Source organism: Porites lutea, chromosome 12 (genome assembly GCF_958299795.1).
Source record: "Porites lutea chromosome 12, jaPorLute2.1, whole genome shotgun sequence".
Lineage (NCBI taxonomy): Eukaryota > Metazoa > Cnidaria > Anthozoa > Scleractinia > Poritidae > Porites > Porites lutea.
Window position 1 is genome coordinate 18,112,133 of NC_133212.1, and position 20,242 is coordinate 18,132,374.

Genomic DNA, 20,242 nt, shown 5'->3' on the forward strand with positions numbered 1-20,242 from the left:
ACTATCTTTGGTTTGGTAAATAATTGTTCGTTATAATATTGTTTTAATGGCGTATTACCTACAGAATACGTCTTAAATTTGGCATATTAAATGATGATGTATGCTCAAGTGCTTTCTAGACTCCATAGCAAGCATAAACCTCAACCCCGAAATACACTTGAACACAGGCCAGAGCGTTTTTCCGAGTGATATTGTGCCGACTGGCTTATCTTTAGGTTGGATCTTGGTTGGATTTCACGTTTACGTCCTTTGAGCAGTTATCAAGCGAGAAAACTATTAAATAAGTAGCTATTCTCTCCCTATCTAACGACGGGAGCTGAAAGTTGGTGATAATAAATTGATAGACGATCTTTTGTAAACGATCACGTCAACGATCACGTCAACGATCACGTCACCGCCAGCGATGCGTATGCGTCCAACGCTACAAAGGCTGAGTGGACCTTTCATCTTTGACCGGCATTTTTTTGTACTGTATGCTTCTGTAGAAACTAATGGCTCTCCGCGATAGAATCGCCGGCCCATTCTCGCAAACGCGAACAAGTCTCGGAAAATGGAGGTCTATCCGAAGGGCTTTCTTCCCAACACTCCCGCATCAACCCGAACATCCGAGCGGGGCAATCATCGGGGCAAGAGAGCAATTGCAGACTCCTAATCTGCTCAATGGCTTCTTGATTGGAATACCCGGCATAGGGATGGCAGCCGTAGGTATAAAGTTCCCAGAGGAGGACCCCGTATGACCAGACATCCGTTTGGTGCGTAAAATGCAATGAGTTGAGTGCTTCCGGGGCCATCCATCGCACCGGAAGTAGTGCACTGCTGTGAACCCAAGAGTAATCCCTGGGGTATTTGTAACTCCCGATGCCAAGGTTAGAAATCTTCACGATGTTGTCTTCGGTGACGTAACAGTTCCGGGCGGCGAGATCTCGGTGAACGAACTTATGTTCCACTAAAAAGTCCATTCCAGAAGCGATCTGCAAAGCGAAGTCCAATAGAACATTGTATTCGCTGAGATCGCATGGTATTGTTCCAGACAGCTTGGAGGCGTTATCCAATAAGAAGCGATTAAGATCAATATCAGTATAGTACTCAAAGATCATGAATCGGGGTTCTTCGCCAGTTGACACGCCAATAAGGCACAAGATATTGATATCTTGAAGATTTGCCAGTATAGTAGTCTCCTTTTTAAAGTTCTCGATTGCAGCTGGCGGCACATCGCTTTTGAGCCGCTTAATGGCGATCTCTACACCAGACATTTCAGAGTCCATTTTAATCAAGGAGCCTTTACAGACTTTAGCGAATCCTCCTTCACCAAGAGCCTCAAGAAACATGACTTTTCCATGATTTACCTCGGCGTTATTCTGCAAAAGTTCAACGGAAAATTATTTTAATCGCATCATCCTATGATTTTACGCTTGGTTACTAGTCATTGTTTTAGCAAGTCAGTCCTCACTGCGCCCCTTCGTTCTTATCTCTTCAACTGGCTTCGAGAAAATGACCACCGTTACCTGAAGAGGTTAAGTCACACTATTGCTATCTTTCCAAAAGCTAAATCTTATCTTCGCATCAATTGAGTTCCAAGAAAAGGCCCAGCTTTGTACTTTAAGACTATCATTAGCCATTGAGGATGTTTCTTGTGGTTTGTTGAAAGGCATAGCAAGAAAACAGGCTATTATGGGGAGTGCCCCGGGGGGTTGTTCACTGGAATGGTATCCAGTAGATTGCAAAACAGTCCGTATTTTTGCGCACTCAAGTACGCGCGAGCAGTCACACAAAGGGTCTGGAGGGAGACTGGGGAGAGACACTAAAAATAAATTTCCTCTCGCCTCAAGCGTGAGGATCGCGCGCTTCGCGCGTGTGAGAAAACTCTTAAGCTACACTAAACCGATTTTGAGAAAAGAACCGACTGTTTTGCAGTCTAGGTATCCAGGAAAGGTCTATAACAGAGCAAAAAGGGGACAAACTTTTGAGCCTATAGCTTAAAGAATACATGAGAAAGAAAAAATTAATTTAAAAAATAGGGCAATCTCTTATGTTGGCGCCCAAAATCGTGAGCCTTCATGGAGAAGATGATTTTTTTTTATTTGATTTCATTTTCAGAGTTTGGATACTTTAATTTCTTATATTTCCATTGTAACTAGTAAGTTAATCGGGAGTCAAGTAACTGAAAAAAGACCCTAACCTGATTGAACACACAAGACTTGATTTCAGTGATGCTTTGCTTCAAATCAAAGCTAGGCTGCTGCAATGTACTCTGGGTACTTTTAGAGATAGAACCGGAAGAGGCTTGGTCACCTTGCGGAAGTGCGCCCTTCCTGTGTTGTACCTTGAGGTACACGATGATTGACAGAAAGGCCACAATAAGGACTGCCATGATAGCGGAAATGACGTAGATGGTTCGCGCGACTGGTCGCCCTTGCGGCTGTTGCCTTCCGGTTTTTCCTGGCTCGCCTAAACATAAGAAAATAATCTACCGTTAAAAGCTGGTTCCATTGGAAACACTTAATTTTATGTTCCATAAAATCTTACACAAACCGTTTCGCGAGGGTCCAACCATTGAGTAACTTACTATACAACACGACGAAGATTTTAGGATTTTAGTAGATTCAACATCAAACAAAGTAGCAGTCAACCTTCGCAGCCGAGTATCAGTTTAATATTATCGATATATAAGCCACACTATCCTTAATTCCTTGTTTCGCTCTGTAAGGTTTCGCGCGAAATGTCAGCTTTTCAAATTTCCTTCGTTCCTTTCCTTCCACACTCATAACATGGGCAGAATTATTCGTCTCACTCACCAATCTCCGCGCACTTCTCGATGTCACAAAATTCTTTTTCATCGCCCACTCCAACATAACACCACGGACTAGCGCGGACACCACCCGGGTTACGGCAGTAGTTATGCACTGGTGGGTCCATTTCAGGCCACAGACGGCAGAGTCCCCCAGATGAGCTCACATTCGCCCGCCCAAAGTACATTTCGCCAGTACCGTTGTAGCAAGACTGGTCTAAAGGAAAGAGAGAGATTCAGTTGGTTTAGAGAGAGGCGTTTTCTTAAACCTTTCACCCCCCCCCCCCCCCCCCCCCCCCGCCCCATACTGAACGATGAAGTCTTGTAGGGTGGTCCTAACTTTTGAACCCCTGGACAAAATTCCGCCGTGTGACCATTCAAATGAAACCTCTTCAGCAGTACTTTCACATGGTACTATTTATTTAGTATGAAGTACTAACTTTTGAATCTGTTGATGAAATCCTATGGTATTACCATTCAAATGAAACCTCTTCAGAACAGAAATAAGACGCGAACCATTTATACGAGCTGTTCTCGTCTTAGATAAGACATGCTCGTATAAATAGTACAGTTCGCGTCTTATTTAAGACGCGTCTTGTGTAAGACGCGTCTTATTTTTCCCCGTATAAATGGCCCTAATGTGTGGGGCATGAGGAGTTTATTACCCTGCGAGCAAGTTGACTAGTTGGTTTACGCGACAAGCAAGCCACGCGAACGACTTCGTAAACGTTAAAAGCCATGAAAGAGAAAAACCTCTGTTTGCAGGGTAGGAGTTTATAAGAGAGAAGACTATAAAAGAAGTGTTTATTGGAGTGAGATTGTCTGGGACAACTGTCGGTGATACAATGGATAAAGAGACATGTAACTAGCATGTAATTCAACGATATCAAGGGACACGACAGAAATTCCTACAGAATTCACTATCATTATTTTGCTTCATGGAGGTTTTTTTTGTTGTTTTGAATAGGCTTCGGCCGTGTGAGACCCATGAATCGAAATGATGCTTTTTTTAAGGTAGTACAATGGAAAACACAAGAGCACAAAAGTCTCTAATTTTTACGAATTCGCAGCTGTCTGACACAGCCGCGTCTTTTACAAAAGGCACAAACACAACTTGTACACGTGCTTTCTACTGACCTTTGACTTCTGGGCGCGGAGTTAGAGTATTAGATGGAGAAGATGTCCGTGTCTTTAGTCCTAAAGATTAAACGGAACATGACTCAGAATCAGAAAATTTGACTCCTGGTGTTAACATGGTTAAGTATAAACTCTTGGAAAGCAGACTCTGACCCTTCCAGTGAAATCTGCAGCGCAGTACTTTCTTGGTAAAATATTCCTGGCCACGATAGAGTTCAATAAATGGAGGCTACACCGTATTTAGACTTCTACTTCTGTGAATCTGCAGTGTAAAATAGTCTCCCAGTGCTACTTGGGTCGTATGAACAGATCGTTGGCGAATGTTGCAACAAAAAGACTTACGAGTTAAATGTTAACTGCAGTCCTGGTTTTCAATGTGATAAGACAAAATATACCCAATACCCAACGTCACTTTTGGTTTACAGCATTACATTTGAGGATTCTCCTCAATAAATTTGGACCGGTTTATCGCCGCGTCGGCAGGGCTCAAAATAGGGACTTTCCGAGGAAAGGGGGAAACAAGAACGTCAAAAAACAACAACTTTGCACGTGCATCACGGTTTTTTTCACATTTCGTTGTCGTTTTTTCACGACTACGACATGAAAAAACCTGATTTAACGTTTTATGGGGATCCAAACAACCGACGACGAAATTTTATTTCTCTTTCTGAACTTGGACATGGTTCTTAGGAATTCAACTCCAGGAGGGTTCGCCTACATTTGACAAAGTAAGTGGTTATGAATAGTCGCGATAAAGGCTAAAAGAACGTAAATTCACTCTTTAAGCGACGTTTTCGCTGCTGTCACGTCTTCGGATCTTGAAGTCCCTTCGGCAGCTCAACGGACAATTTGCCACTTAAGAAACATGAGGAAACTGGGTCGAGTTAACTTTCGCAAAGACTTCTGGGCCTGTTATTATTGTTACTCACGAAAAAATTGTTGTGAGAACTAATAAAGATATCAGCTCATGAAAAATGCTTTGATCTTCAAAGAAATTCTCACACCTAATTCTTTAAGGAAATGTATTAATATGGGTCTGGAGAATTTGTATTTGGATACAAAGATTACCTACCTGGGATGCCAATCGATTTACAGTAGGAATGATCTTTGCTACCATTCTTGGGCAGAGCTGAACAGTCGGGTAAAACTTTATTAAAAGTTGGGTCAAATGCTGCAAACTGTAGCTCAACCAAGCAAACGTCCTTGAACAATGCATTGCAGTCTTCGCGACATAACCGCGGTTTAGCATCCCGCGTCAGTGGATCACAGGTGGGGAAGATGTGAAAACACATCCCAGGTATGCCATATTTCGTACAGCTGTAAATTAATACGGAAATAATTGAAAGCTTAAAGGAGCTGTGTCACGAAATTCAGCCAAATTAGAAAATTACAAAATGCCCATTAAATTAAGAGAAACATAAAAATAACCGCTTAAAACTTTAAAGGAAGGTTAAAATAAGATAACAGAAACAACAGATGCCACGGATGGGCAAAACTGAAGAAGATTGAAAGGGATTGAAATTATGGTTTTTCAAAAACTGTTCAGCCTAACAGTTTTTCAAAGTTGATCCCTGCTGCTTGCAACTTCAAAAATAATGCTCAGGAAACATATTTTTTTGTCACGGATCTCTGATTTTGTCATTTACATGTAATTTCTTTGCTTACCTTAAGTTCCATAGCGATTGAGGGCGAGTAATTGGCAAAATTAAACAAAATGAACTGGACTGCCGTGACACAGTCCCTTTAATAAACCACGACGACAGTTTGTCAAAATTCACTTGAGTTGTTTTTAACGTTGGGTAGAAGGTTTGTTAATTATAATGCTTGGAAGACACATCTGTTTGACTCGAAGCTGTGGTTTTGTCATTCACAAGTATTATTTCGTAAGTTTCATAGCGAATAAGGACGTGTAGCTGGCATTATTATTCATTCAAAATATTTCTCCGTTTCTGATTGGCTAAAATCACACGCATAATTCAACATAACCAGCTACTCTTGATCACACTTGGAAGAATTTTGCAACATCGAACTGATGACGTCAATCGTGCAGCAAAATTGCCAGATTATTGGACTGTTAACCGAGAAGACTTGGGGACGAGGTTGAGTTGTTTTCGTGGTGAGTACAAAAACGGTGCAACATTTCACTTGTTTCACGAGCACGAGATGGGCGAACTATGGGCTAAAAACATAACAAGAACAGCAGGAAGACAACTCGACGGATGACATCTGCTACTTGGAGAATATTTGCGGGGCTGAACAACCCTAAACTTGCCGATTAACAAGCACTATCAAAGACGAACTTAACATCGATGAAGGTAAGCATGTTTTAGCTTGTTTTTAAACTAGGAATTATTTTAAATGAATAAGAAAAAAATATTGAATTTTGCTTTCGTATCATCTGCAGAATTATGAAGATCTCGGAGGGTGTTTTCGGCCGAGGCGGATAACACCCTCCGAGATCTCCATAATTCTTGAGATGAGACTCAGCCTCATTCAATAATTGTTTTAACAATAACTAAAAGTATTAACCGCAAAATGACCTACAATGGAGGACACAAATCCTTGGAACGGTTATGGAAAACCTTCCTTCCACATCCTTAACTTATCAAATATTCAGATGTAGCATAATGTACACTTCTCTAACCACTTGGATGCCGCGACTGGCCCTCCCCTCCCCCCTTAAACAATGTTGGGATGAAGAAACACTTTTAGGACAGGGTAAAGTGTACAGGGGTGCACAAACTACAACATTGCTTAGGGGAGAGGGGCAAAGGGGGAAAAATTAAGGCAGATCGTGTTAATTGTCCTAAGAATTTTGTCCTCCATTGTAGACAGCCGTGACGCAACCTCTTAAACACACGATATAAAACTTTTCATTCTGTTAACCCTTTTACTGGACTTTCAGAGTGAATGATGTAGTCTTGCAAGGTGGTTCTCACTTTTGGGTGTGTGGGCGAAAATCCTATGGTGTTACCATTGAAATGAAACCTCTTCAGCCGTACTCTCACATGGTGCTATTCATTTAGTATGTAGTCTTCAACTTTTGAGCCTGTTAACAAAACCTCATGGTTTTACCATTTTAAGTGAAACCTCTCTGTAAAGCCCATACAGGTTTCTAACTTTTGAGTCCTCCAAGGAGAAATCCACCCTTTGTTGAGGAGGTCCACTTTGTAGTGGACCCCGTGTCCTAACGTTGAGCTTCCTTGAATGTACTTCGTACATGCTTATCAATACACAAATATATAAAATATATGGCGCGGCCACGTAAAATGGTATTATTATTGGGTTTTTTTTTTCATGAATTTGAATTTGACCTCTTGAAATAAAAAGAAAACATCTTTGGAGATAGACTTTCTAGAAGTCTTTTACTTTTTTTCCAGTTTGGTTATGCCATTTGACCGCGCGACGCTGCGCGACCTCATGAAAACTCGCTTCACTCGCTTTTAAGAACTTATTATGAGAGGTCAGGTTGTAGCAAGTCTAGTTAGGGGAAGGAAAAACTGTAACATACTTCTCAGAGAACTGATCGGCCGGTTTTATGAAGCTTAGAGCCTCTCCCAGTTTCCTTTCTATGAGCTGCTGTTGTCCGGGGAACTCAACCCAAACGCTTTCGTTGCCAATGAACTCTGCGCATGCGTTGCCTCGGTAGGGTTCGCACAAGCCATACGAAGAAAGTGTTCTATAACAAAGGAACAGATATAAATTGCAACGTTTCGAAACGTTTCTGATTTCTCTGATTTTGTATAAATTGAAGAGAACTAGCCTGCGAACGGCAGACGTTTCTCCTTGCTCATAGCCGCTGAAGGACGTTTCGCGAGGAGAAACGTCTGCTACTCAGCGACAGAAATTCCATACTGATGACGCAAAATCTGTCCGGAATCCGGTCAGAAGCGCTGATTGGTCGACTGAGTAGTTTCATTGTTTTAGTTATTGTTTATTAATGACAGACAAAAGACAAAAGGCCGCAAAGGTCAAATGTAAACGCGATGAATCTCTAACAAAACAATCAATATTTGTGGAATATAGTCTCCTCTAAAAGAAGCATTTGAGTTTTGTTGGAGCTCGTTCGCAGATCAACACAACACTTTACCAAAATCGACCAGGAGAAACGTAAAATTGAACAAATTTGCATTTGGAACCCCATGACTACCGGATTTGTTATGTAAACATTCATTTACGTCATCAGCATGGAATTTCTGTCGATGAGTCGCAGACGTTCCTTCTCGTGAAACGTCCCTCAGCGGCGATGGGCGAGGAGAGACGTCTGCCGTTCGCAGGCTAGAAGAGAACCTCAGGAAAATATTGCTACATCGTTGATGTACTGTAGGGACAATGTTGGGATAGCGCTAATACCGTATTGAGACATTGTCAAGACAGTATTGTTAAGACAGTATTGAGACGATATCGAGACAGTATTGTGACAATTTTAAGACAGTATGGAAACAACTGAGCTGAGACAGTGTTAAGACAAGGACGAAACAATATTGCGACGATATCACGGTGTTGAGTGTTGACAATGTTGAGACAGTGTGGAGACAATGTTGACACTAAGACTCCATTCAAATCAGTGCAGTGTTACATACTACCGCTCAGTAGCTTTTCCTGGTAGTTGTCTTCTGTTTAAAGTACAGTGACGTCGTAAGAGGTTCGAATCCAAAACCCGAATTATAAGTACTTTAGGTGTAATAACAATATTAAGGTGAAAACTTACCCTGTAGTTTCTTTAATAACAGGTGTAACTGTAACGACATAAAAAAAAAGATCGCATTTCATTACCCTAGCAGTTAAAAGGTGTTTCACACGTAATGTAACGTTTTCAGGCTCTACAAGGCTAATGGATGAACCCCGTAGCGTGACAATAGGAACTAAGAAAAACTTTCCCTGGTACTGTTTAATATGCTGTACACGGCGATTCTAACTTCTGTTCTGGGTTTGTTGATGAAATCCTATGATCTGACTAATCACGATGTGAATAGCCTGTGACTATTTTAGCTGAAATCGTTTTAACGTTTGCATGACCAGCACCTTACCACTATTGATCGCTTCGGCTTCACCGAAGCCAAACCGCAAAACGGAATCCTTACCTTCTGTGGTCGATTCGCTGATTTTTGCTAAAGAAAATAAAGAAAACATAATAATTAGTAATTATTGGATAAGGTTGAGCATGATCTACAGTGACAGGCGGTCCTTCTTCCCTAAAACGCCTGATCGCAGGTTACATCTACAAATATTAATAAATTTCGCCAAAATGTTTCCCAGATTTAAGATAGACCAGGGTTAGTACAAATTTTGAACTCAGATATGAGAGCTTAAAAAGCCAATTCAGTTGAATTCTCTTTGCCTACAATTTGATGATTGGATATGCTAAAAAAATAGAGAAAATTATCTGAGAGAGTGCTTTTGGTAAAAAGAAAAAGAAACCCGGGTTAAAATTTAACCCCGGGTTAGCGCTAAGCCGCATTTGAACAACTTGGCCCAGATTATTTTCGATTTTCATATTGACTTATTAAGTGAATTTCTTCTAAAGCCGACGTCAATTTCGTAGTAAATGAGGCGATTTAAACATTGTCGGGAGAAAAAAATTAAAACCTTACTTGTGGTAGTCTGAGTGCGCTCAGGTGGGTCCAACTTATTTATTTTCAACTGCGCCTGCGCGGTAACCATTCCTCCAGGACCTTCCACTTCACACCGATAAACCCCAGCATCCCCTACCCTGGCTCTTCGGATCTTCAGCCTTGATCCCCAACGGAAATTTGATATCTTGAAATTCTTATGGTCTCGAATACGTTGCTGGTCTTTGTACCACGTGATGTTGGTCTTCAAATTTTTGGAGCTGAGTCTACATTTAAAGATGACAGGTTTCGTTTCGAACATGGTGATATCATCCAAGGATACTTTAAATTTTGGTCGCTTTTCTGCAAACAAACGAACAAAGAAATGTGATACGCTATAGAGTGCTAAAGTGATGACGTCATAAAAATGAAATTTCTGAAATTATGGGATTTGTCAGGATATTCTGAAAGAACAATGTCCAAGAGGCCTACTTACCAAAAATGAGCATTTCGGGGCAAATTGTCTCGGAGATCATAGCCCAGTTATGCTTGGAAAACTCCATACAAACCCTTCTAAACTTTTTTTGGGTCGACCCAAAAAACAATTAGAAGGGTTTGTATGGAGTTTTCCGAGTATAATCGGGCTACGATCTCAAGAGACAATTTGCCCCGAAATGTTCATTTTTGGCAAGTAGGCCTCTTGGACATTGTTCTTTCAGAATATCCTGACAAATCCCATAATTTCAGAAATTTCATTTTTATGACGTCACACTTTAGTACTCTATTCTCGGTTTGCAACAACGTGATATGGCGGCCACGTTGATGGTCAATACAACAAAAATTATTTGAAAAAATTTAAATGAAAATGGAGTTTACTTCCCAGATGACACTACAGAAACGATTTTGTTCTTGACCACCGAAATGGCTGCTAAGACGTTACGTGCAAACCAGCAATAAGCTTCTTTTTCAAAGTGCACAACCATCCGTTTTAAAATGTGCTTACTTTGACCCTTTCTCCCCTACTGGACCCCCCCTTTCCCCCCGGAAAAAATGTCAAAGAATGACCAAAGAACTTAAGCTACAGTAAAACGGGCAACAAGAAACTTGCAACTTGTTTTGCAACTCTGCTGCGACACGAGCTGAATAGAGATTTCCCCATAAGAAACAGAGATTTTCCCACAAGAACTAGACTTCACCATAAGGAATAGAGATTTCCCCATAAGAAACAGAGATTCCTTAACACCCAAAACCGCGTTCTCTGTCCTCTACCCTTGTCGAATTCCCTACTTCAGAAGCTACAAGGGGAATGGGTTTAAGCTTTTGCGCAACGATTTCTGGGATTGTTTGGGTGGACAGGCGTGAGTTTTGATTGGTTGGTGGTATTTTATCTCCCCTTCGAATTAACAATTAGTTCATGCTTCAGCTGTGCGTATGTCGACATGTTGAGCACGCGGGAAGTTTGGAGAGCACGAAGGAGGCGTAAGAGTTGCTCGACGCGCACCCCTTTAAATGAAAATTCCAGGGTGGGGGGGCCCTAAAGCAAAATTGCCCTCCTTTTGGGTGGAAGAGGGGGGGGTATGGATATTTTCTGGAACTACACATCAAAACCCAGTAAATACAAAACGTGCACTGCCATATCTTGTTTCAGAGCGCTTTTTCTTTTTCGGTTACAATCCCTCCTCGAATATACGCGTACGCCCCTTCGTTTATAAGCCTTCCAAAACCCCCTTATGAAGATGAATAAGACCAGGGTATTAACCGGGTGGTTTACCGTATTCACAGTCTACATACCTGGCGGAACAACTCGGATACACGTGTTATAACCAGGGGCCCCCTCGGATGGCATGCTAGAACAATCTGGCAGAAGATGTTGAATTTTTTCGAAGTTTCTCGCTCGTTCAAACTCTACTCGACAGAAATTATTCTGTAGAATCATACAATCATCTCGACAAAACCTCCTCGGCTTTGGGGCAGTGTAGGGAAGATCACAAGGCGGAAATACGTAGTTGCACAATGTAGGAAGCACGTAGTCTTTGCATTCGGGTGACACAAACTTTTTCAACAGCCCATACTGAAGCTCCACTTTTCCAGACAGGCTTGCTTGGCTTCCGCGTTCTAAATTGACATATATCTGCTGACCTTTGAGATAAGGTTCGCATAGTTCTCCAGCAGAGTACGGCTTACAGAATCTGGAAACGAGAAATGAAAGAATCAAAGAGATGGGAAAGCGTTTTATGCAATACATCAAAAACTAGAGTATTCGCAATTTGCACATCCCCATAATACACCTTCTTTGCATCCCAAAACTTTGCCTAACCTTTGTTTATGGTTTCCTCTGGGTGTTACAGTGGTCCCAAGAGAAATTGAAGACAATGCTTATGCAAACTTTTGGGGGAACCCAAGATGTATCGCGGGAGTTGTACAAATGGCGAATTGCAAAACAAGTGAAAGCAACTTTTTTTGTGTTATATATGAAACGCCAGTTATTAGTGGGCTTACGCAAAGGAAGGCTAAACATTTGTGTGTATGATAGGCTATTACTTGCGTAAACTACAAGGTTTGCCGTCCTCTTTCTTCTGCCGTTCCCTTGTGCAAGTTCACTTATTACCGTAAAATTCCGAAAATAAGCCCAGGGGCTTATATTTTTCAAAGGCCCTTTTTGAGGGGCTTATTTTTGGAGGGGCTTATGTACGGAGGGAAATTTGCGTTTCAAAATCGATTGAACTAGCTTGTAGTGGGAAGAAGATTTCCCATTTTTTGCTTTGTTTTACTTTGTATTCGAGGGCAAATTCCAATTGCAAGCCCCCCCCCCCCGGGGGGGGGGGGCTTATATTCGGAGGGGCGACTTAACGGAGGGTTTTTGCGTTACGAGCTTGGGGGGCTTATATTTGGAGGGGCTTATACATGGGGGTGCTTATTTTCTGAATTTTACGGTATAACATATCAAACCTAGCAAGGGGACCCCTTTTTTCGATGGTAGGATCACCTTCCTAGCCGGGGCACCTTCCCTCCAAATAAACACTTTGGGTCGCCCAGCAGGGTCAACACGGTCAAGGCGACACGGTTCTCACCTCTTGGCACGGGCAAAGGGGTCAACCTGTTCCCCAATATAAACGTTCGCTAAAGCTGACTCGGATGGAAGGGTCACGCTTTTTTCCACGTCAACTTTTCTCCATATAAATGATGCCTATTAAGTACGCTTAAGTGCAATAATACGATTTGATACTGACAAATCTTTCGACAATGGCAAGACTTTATCAAAAACAGGAGTAAATGTATCTGTTGTAGTTCAATTCTATCCTTGATTGAAATTTTATTTCCCTCTGTTTTAGGGTGCGGTAATCTATGACAATGAATTTAAAACAAAGTGAAATTAAATTTAAACCAAGGATAAAATTAAACCACTACATATCCACCGGGACTTAAGAAGTGGCCATCGTGGTATCGTTGCGTGGAGGGGCTGCTGGTGACCTCATTCTGCATTCTACGTTGCGTTTAGAGTACAAAAACGGGAAAACAAACAACTTATGAAAATGATAATCGTTGATAACTACTGATACAAATAGTAGAGCAAGAATTTAAAAAACTTTAATTTCGAATTATAAATAACTATTTGCATGTTTTATTATGGATTAAAACAAGATAACAAAGAAATATGACGCCGCCTCTCCTAAAGTCACGCGGATTACGTATTCACATTTAAGTTAACAAGATGTAAGATAACGTTTGCGGTGCGACAAAATCTTTATCCGAGTAGCTTCTGGGACGGATTACGTTGTTAAATTGGACACACAAAACACAACACAGGCTTAAGTTGAGGATACACTTAACTTCATAACTTGTTTACAGGTGCTCCAGTGGCCAAATCAGACTAAACAATAATTCTAACAACAACCCCGCCGAAAGAAGATTTGTCGTTTGGAAAACAGAAACATATGAATTTGCTACTAAAAGAAATGTAGATAATCTCAAGAGGCATCCACGAACATCTTAGCTCGAGAAATAACATAAGTGATACACTGGCAGCTACCTCAGCTTGATCGCAAATACTGCCCACTTGGCCGAGACAGAATCTTTCATAGCGCTCGAGCTTTTCAAAATTTTGAAAAACCAATGTTAATCAGTGTTTGTTAAAACATGTTTTGAGGCACAGCAGTATTTTGTTGGAGTTGCACTGATTATTCCAGAATCTTTATCGCTCGGGGTAATCGTCCATAATTATTCAATGCTACAAGGTTGTTAACCCAAGATAACACACTTATTTTCTGCCCAAACGGAAATTAAGTCCATGTTCTTTAGAAATCTAATAACAAAGGCGACAGTTCACCCAAACGGTACAAAAGAAAGTTTCGCAAGTTTATCCCAGATTGGCTGTTAAAGCAAAGAAATTGCGGATACTCTGGAATTTCATACAAGCTGTTCTCTGTTAATTCCGAGACTTCGGTAGATGCTCAAGTCTGTCCCGGCCTGATTAACACAAAGATAAACAAGAAAGAGGAGCTTCACTTCGGGAAGTTCTTGAGGCACGAACCAGCTCTCATAATCTGCTTATGGATGTTGTTTTGGAGCCGCTGTGGAACACTTTTGATAGCATTAAAGCATACAGTGGAACGCCGTTAATGGGACCACCGTTGGGCCATAAAATCCTGGTCGTAATAACGAGGTGGTCGCATTAACGGGGTCTTCAAAATAATAAAATGACTCAATGGTTTTTACGTTTGGGTTGAAAGAATATGGCCGTAATAACGAGGTGGTCTTATAAACGGGGTGGTCGTAAGGCGGGGTTCCACTGTACTACCAAATTCACTGGGAAGTTTTGCATAGCTGTATTCTTCAGAGGGCAAAAAAGACTTCATAATACCAAGTCTGCTTAAAACAAAGATAAACACACAACAGGGGCTTCCCTCCAGGAAGTTCTTGAGGCACGAACCAGCTTATAATCCGTTTATGATTGCTATTTAAGAACCGCTGTAGCATACTTTTGATAGCAATGAGGTATACTCAAAATTTACGGAGACGTTTTGCTTCGCTTTATTCTTCAAAGCAACGAAAGAATTCCCCCATATGACCAAAACAAGAAACATCATGTTGGTGAACAGAAAACGTGGTATTCTCTTCATAAATAGACTGCGAGCAGTATCTCTTTTTCTTCAGATTTAGTAAGGGGAGTGCACGCGCGCGCGAACCATTTTTTTTTTTCATTCGTAAGATTTTCTTGATTTTTAAACATTATCAAAAAATTTTGGTACACAAATAAAAGGATCGCTGGACAGAAATTTCTACAATGTCAGTTTCCTATACATAAACATACAAATAATTTGTTAGTATGAAAGTAAGTGACAAAACTTTCCCGTTCCACGTTCTGTTCCTACAAAACAAGATGGTCAAATCTTACGCCTACGGAATAGAAATCGTTAATAATTTCGTAATACATAAGTGTTTCTTCCCCTTTGTAATACACTGACATGATGGCCTCGTACGTAAGCGTTTGCACCAGATCAAATCAAAGCTACAGGGCGAAGATTTCAAGTGTTTCTTTTTCAGAATTTATAATTCTTCCCAAAGTCAGTGCAAATCTTACAGAAAAATAACAAAATGCCACTTAGAGTTTGCACCGTTACAGACACAGAACCCAAACGTAACAAACAATGCCTTTCGATTTAGTATGAGAAATATGCAGCGTTACTGTGACGTTACATAAAGGCCTGAGTCAAAACCGAGTCTCTGATAACACGCAATGACAATTAAAAATTCTCTTTCCAATTTAGAATATCGTAAACTTCCGATTATAGGTCAAGTCCCTCACCAACTATAACCCCTCCCCCCCTTCCCATCAAAAACTACATCCGGTTATAAGTTCTCCAGATTTAAACCCCCAATCTAGCTTGTATTGAAATGAACTCAACTTTTTAAAACGTTGCGAAGTCTAAGAAAGTGATCAAATTCCAAATGGATTGTGATCAGCACTGTTATATAGCTTGTTTTCGAGAACACTTTTTTTCAGTCCAGTTATGACCTCCCCTCCCCCCGCCCCCTGCGCCGAACACACCCCGCCCCCGGTTATAAGCACTTCTAAAAACCCTTTAGGAAGTTGTATAAGCCTAGAGCTTATAAACGGTACTTCCGTATCCGTCACCTGGCGACTAAAAAATATATTTTGTAATGTCATTAACTGTGGTGACGAACTTTATTTACCTCCAAAGGGTACGTGCTGTTATTTTGCAGGTCATTAACGTTTTTTTTATTGCTTTTAATCGCATCATGTACTCACTCTCAAACTTAAACCACATATCGTCATGTCAAGTTCTTCTTTCCTCCGAAATGAATCACATTCTTGCACGACAAATTCTTCGCTGCGGCTGTTTTTCAAATCAAAGTTTGGGATAGATGAATCCTTTAAGAGAACGTTTAATCTTAAATATTGAGCTTCGAAAGAAAGCCTGATTCAGTTCCTGAATCAGTTGATTTCAAGTCTAAGTGCAAAGTTGTGGAGATGCGTTAACAGATAGAAGTTCTATTCCTCGTACGAAGCAACAACTGCTCACAACCTAACTTACATCTTTTGTGGCTATTTCGTTTACCGGAAGATGGATGCTTCGCGTTGGCGACAGTAAATTTCTTGGCAGCAATTTTAATTTTTACACTGCTCTTTACATCTCACGGCTTCCGGATTAACAAACCTTTAGTTGAAGTTATGAACATAAAAAGGATTATGTCTCTGTTGTTCTGTGGATGGTTAGATAGGATTAAAAGTACATTTGGCCACATGACAGAGCAACATAGTTTCACGATGATAGATCATAACTTTTCACTTTCAAATACTAAAAATAGGAAATGTCGTTTCGAAAGATACAGAGAAGCAGGCGGCACGGCAAAAAAACCTGATGCAAGTGTTGTTATTTCATGTGCCCGCACCTCAAGATTTTACTTACCGACCGAACCAACCTGAACCATGATAAAACAATGCAGAACCATAGAAACTGCTCAGTAGCCTTGATAAGTTTCATTGCAAAACTACTTTATTTCTAGGGATTAAACATTAACACCACTTGGACAATGGTCCTTCGAGAAATCAGGGCAGGTCATGCGAATTCATTACGGATTTAATCTAGAGACTCGAAAGGTTACAGCCCCTTTTCACATTAGAGCGTAATAAACTACACAAGTACGCGAGAGTACTGCTGAATTATCATCCACAATCGCCAGTGTTCGAACATACTACACAACGAAAGAAACTCTCAGTAGCTTTCACCAGGGAGTTAACAGTGTGCACTCGAAAGTTAGAACTATTTTGCACAGCGCAATAAACAGTACTCGTAAAGAAAAGTACATGTACTTTCTTTGTCTTCAAGATAAATATTGTGGAGAAAGTCGAATAACAGCTGTAAATCAAGTCTGAACTAGAAGGCGGTGAAAGCGGAAAGCAAAGCGCGAGAAAGTAGTTGGAAAGGAAAAAAAATCATGGACTGACGATTGCTGCTAATCTCAAAGCAATTTAGTTCCGTACCGAGTGACAATGTGCTCTGCAATTTCTCCTTAGCAGTAATTTGACACCATTCAGAGGAAGTTCATAAGTACCTTTGTTAGCTTAAAAGCTCCTAACATGAATGTGGACACTATGTTCTTTTACGTTTTTCTCTTTTCCGTTCGTTTTAATCGGAGTTGAAGCAAACAGATCTTCCCACGAGAACTGGTCAATGTCTTTACTTGTTTTGTCGCAGTTACGTTAAAATCGCAGGGTTTCATCTTTAAATGCATTAAATCCGTTTCTGTCATGATAACCTTTTCCCCTTTCGTTTGCTCATAAATTCGAAGTCTCTCACTACACAAAACTGTAATGGTACTTCTTACTGTGGTAGTGTTTATTTAGATTTACAAGCGATACAAGATGGTTTTGACTTCTCAGTCTGTCGACGAAGTCCTGATGACCAGGTAACTTGAGGCAAAAATGTACGAAACAGAACGTTCTGTGGCATATTTTAGAAACTTTTCATTACAATGTACAGTCTTGTGACCATTCAGAGAGAATTTACTGAACAGAACTTTCCTGAGGTACTGTTTATAATGCTGTGCAAGGTGGTTCTAATTTTCGTCTGTGGATGAAGTCCTAAATTTTCACCATACAAATGAGGGCGAGCCATTCTTAATGCTAAACAGGAATCAGGGCGCGTATCCGTCAGGACAAACTAAAAAGGCCGCCATTCTCGGGAAAAGGCCTTTGTAAAGAGTTGGTTTGATTGCACTTCATTAATTATTTTCTAGAAACCTTGTACGTGATTTTGCATCGCTACCGCATTTAGCAGCCTTTTGTGGGTTTCGGCCAAGGGCAATTATTTCGTCCCAAAACACATTAAGACAAAATATGATTAATGAAAACTACTGAGCCATGCCTTGATGTAGTGTTGTTTTGATGCACTGTGAAAGTCAAAAAGCGTGGCCACTGAAAATTTTATTGAGGAGGACCTTAGTACACAACAGCGTTGCATCTGCTTCAATTGAAATGAAAGCTACTGAGCAAAAATCGTCATACTGCACAAGAAGGTCATCTTAATGAACTCATTTCCACATCTGTTAACGCGGGAAAGTGAAATCATTTAAAAGAAAGATGAACTTGGCATTTCCTTTTCTTGCGGTAATGTCAGCTTGTCGCTCTTCCTTTTACAAAATAAAAAATACCCTTCAAAAGGAATGACTACCGGCCCCAATATCTTGCGAGTTTGAACGCCCTTCTGCGAATCGTCGTCGCGCGCGTTAATGGTTTCCACGCGGAATACATGCTTTCCTACGTGACTAGGGTGCTTATCGGCGACTTTGTCGTGGTAAATCTTATGGTGTTCTGGCGGAACACTGGGAGAGATGGCTTATTTTCCCTTTGTTGTTTCCCTCCCAAACGATTTATCGCACCCCACATTTCCTGCCAACGACCACTGAAAAACAGGACTTATTTTTGAGTCCGATAGTTGACCCAGGGAGGGGTTTAATTTCTTTAGGGGAAGAACTCTTCATCTGTGGCAGCTGCAGTTATCAAGGGTAACTACCATGGTTCAATTTTATACCTTTGGCGCTTATTACCAGAGGCGGACCCAGGGAAGGGGCCCTGGATCCGCTTTTTTGGAGACCCCCCCCCCCCCCCACCCACACCCTTACTCCCCTTATCCCAAAGTCTGAATCCGGCACTGGTAGAACTTCAAATGGATTGTCAAAATCTCCTCCACAACAGCATACAAATTTTTCCGAATTTCTTTTCTACCATCAGAGGAATTGCTGGAAACTACCATTCCCGTTTTATTGGTTAACTCTTTTAATCCCTAACATCCACATACAAATTCTTAAAACTGACCTCCATACATTTCTTTATAATTTGACAGAATTTATTAAAAGATCAAAGCACTTTTTATTCAGTGATCATTTTTTTGATTCTCATAACCTTTTCTCTTCAAAATATCGTTAGCAGAAAATTGATGATGGTCACTTTTTGTAAATTGGAATGTCACAACTAAACTACATGTATATGCATATGCCTTTCTGTCCACCTCAAAAGGTACTGCTTTAGCACAGATGTATTTTAAAAAAATGTTTTAAGGGTAGAGAAACAAAACTACACTAATTTTGATCATTGTGAACAAGAATTTAGCTTTTTAAGATTGTGTATGTACAAGTTCTAGCCAATGCTGTGCAGAGAAAATCAACATCACCACATGTCCCCCAATCATAAATGTATCTTAAATGGTTCATTACAGAGCGAGCAAACCAACTTGCTTTGATAAAAACGAATTGATCATGTTTAAAACTGTTCTTTAAAGTGCTTCGAAATTTTCAGTGATTTTACATTAGAAAAAAAACAAATACTAAACATAAGTGGGTACAATATAATGTATGGCCAGGACCCTGGTAGAGAGGCACTGAAGGGACAAACCTACCACCCCTTGGAGAAGCACAATACAAAACAGTGCGTAACATAACCCCATTCAAACATCACAGTCCTTTGGTACTTTAATATGCCTGGGGTATGCAGTGGTTTACAATTTACAGGGAGGCAGAAGATCCAAGTAGAAAGATATGTCAGATGTTATAAAGCGAAGAAATAAACGTATTTAATTGCATCATAATTTAAAACAGGAAAAAATTAATTTCGGTTTCGTTCGATTTTTTACAGACTTAACTATACCAGCCTCGATACTGGACTCATGATAATAGAGCCAAGAAATAGACACAACATCAGTGAAAATGGATTTGTTTTTCTTTTTTTTTCCTTATAATAATTTAATTATATTGGCTTTGGGCAAATGAATCAAGGCCGGGATGCCTTAAATATATATGTGTGCATAAGGTAGCAATTACTTTCAGTCGCTGATTAGGGAAAAAGTGATGCATTTCTTAGCTTTTTGGGATAATCTTTATTCCGCTTTGCAGTTTTCCAAGAGGTCTACAAAAGTGGCCATTTTCAAACTTTAAAATAAATTCTAGCTGGTTAGTTTTAAAATGAGATAGAGTAAAACTATTTTAAAAACTTCACAAGAATGAACAAAATAACAATGAGCAAAAATAATTAATCTTAATCAGGAAGTTAAAAATCATTAGTCTTTCTAATGACATGTGTATCTGATTTTTCGGCAGGACGCCTTATAAATGTTTTACAGTTGTTAATCCATAAAGAATTCTTTTATCACACCGCGTTGGTAGATACTGAAAGAACTGACAAAGAAAAAAAAAAGAAAACCATTCAAGTAACGACGTACTTTTGTTGTACCTTGACATTATTATA

At 40.3% G+C, this 20,242-nt stretch overlaps 1 protein-coding gene across 3 annotated transcripts in view; it reads right to left on the reverse strand.

Moving 5' to 3' along the window:
* Positions 1-378: 378 nt before the first annotated feature.
* LOC140953549 (tyrosine-protein kinase transmembrane receptor Ror-like) overlaps positions 379-20,242 on the reverse strand; it is a 47,671-nt gene continuing 27,807 nt past the window's right edge. For all 3 annotated transcript variants that reach the window (XM_073402955.1, XM_073402954.1, XM_073402956.1), the window contains exons 4-13: positions 11,269-11,666; positions 9,520-9,840; positions 9,010-9,036; positions 8,637-8,664; positions 7,437-7,604; positions 4,998-5,242; positions 3,926-3,985; positions 2,796-3,005; positions 2,180-2,448; positions 379-1,358 (exon numbers count right to left, since the gene is read on the reverse strand). In XM_073402955.1, the coding sequence (XP_073259056.1) occupies positions 489-1,358; positions 2,180-2,448; positions 2,796-3,005; positions 3,926-3,985; positions 4,998-5,242; positions 7,437-7,604; positions 8,637-8,664; positions 9,010-9,036; positions 9,520-9,840; positions 11,269-11,666 (2,596 nt within the window). In that variant the 3' untranslated portion in view covers positions 379-488. The remainder of the gene's footprint in view (positions 1,359-2,179; positions 2,449-2,795; positions 3,006-3,925; positions 3,986-4,997; positions 5,243-7,436; positions 7,605-8,636; positions 8,665-9,009; positions 9,037-9,519; positions 9,841-11,268; positions 11,667-20,242) is intronic.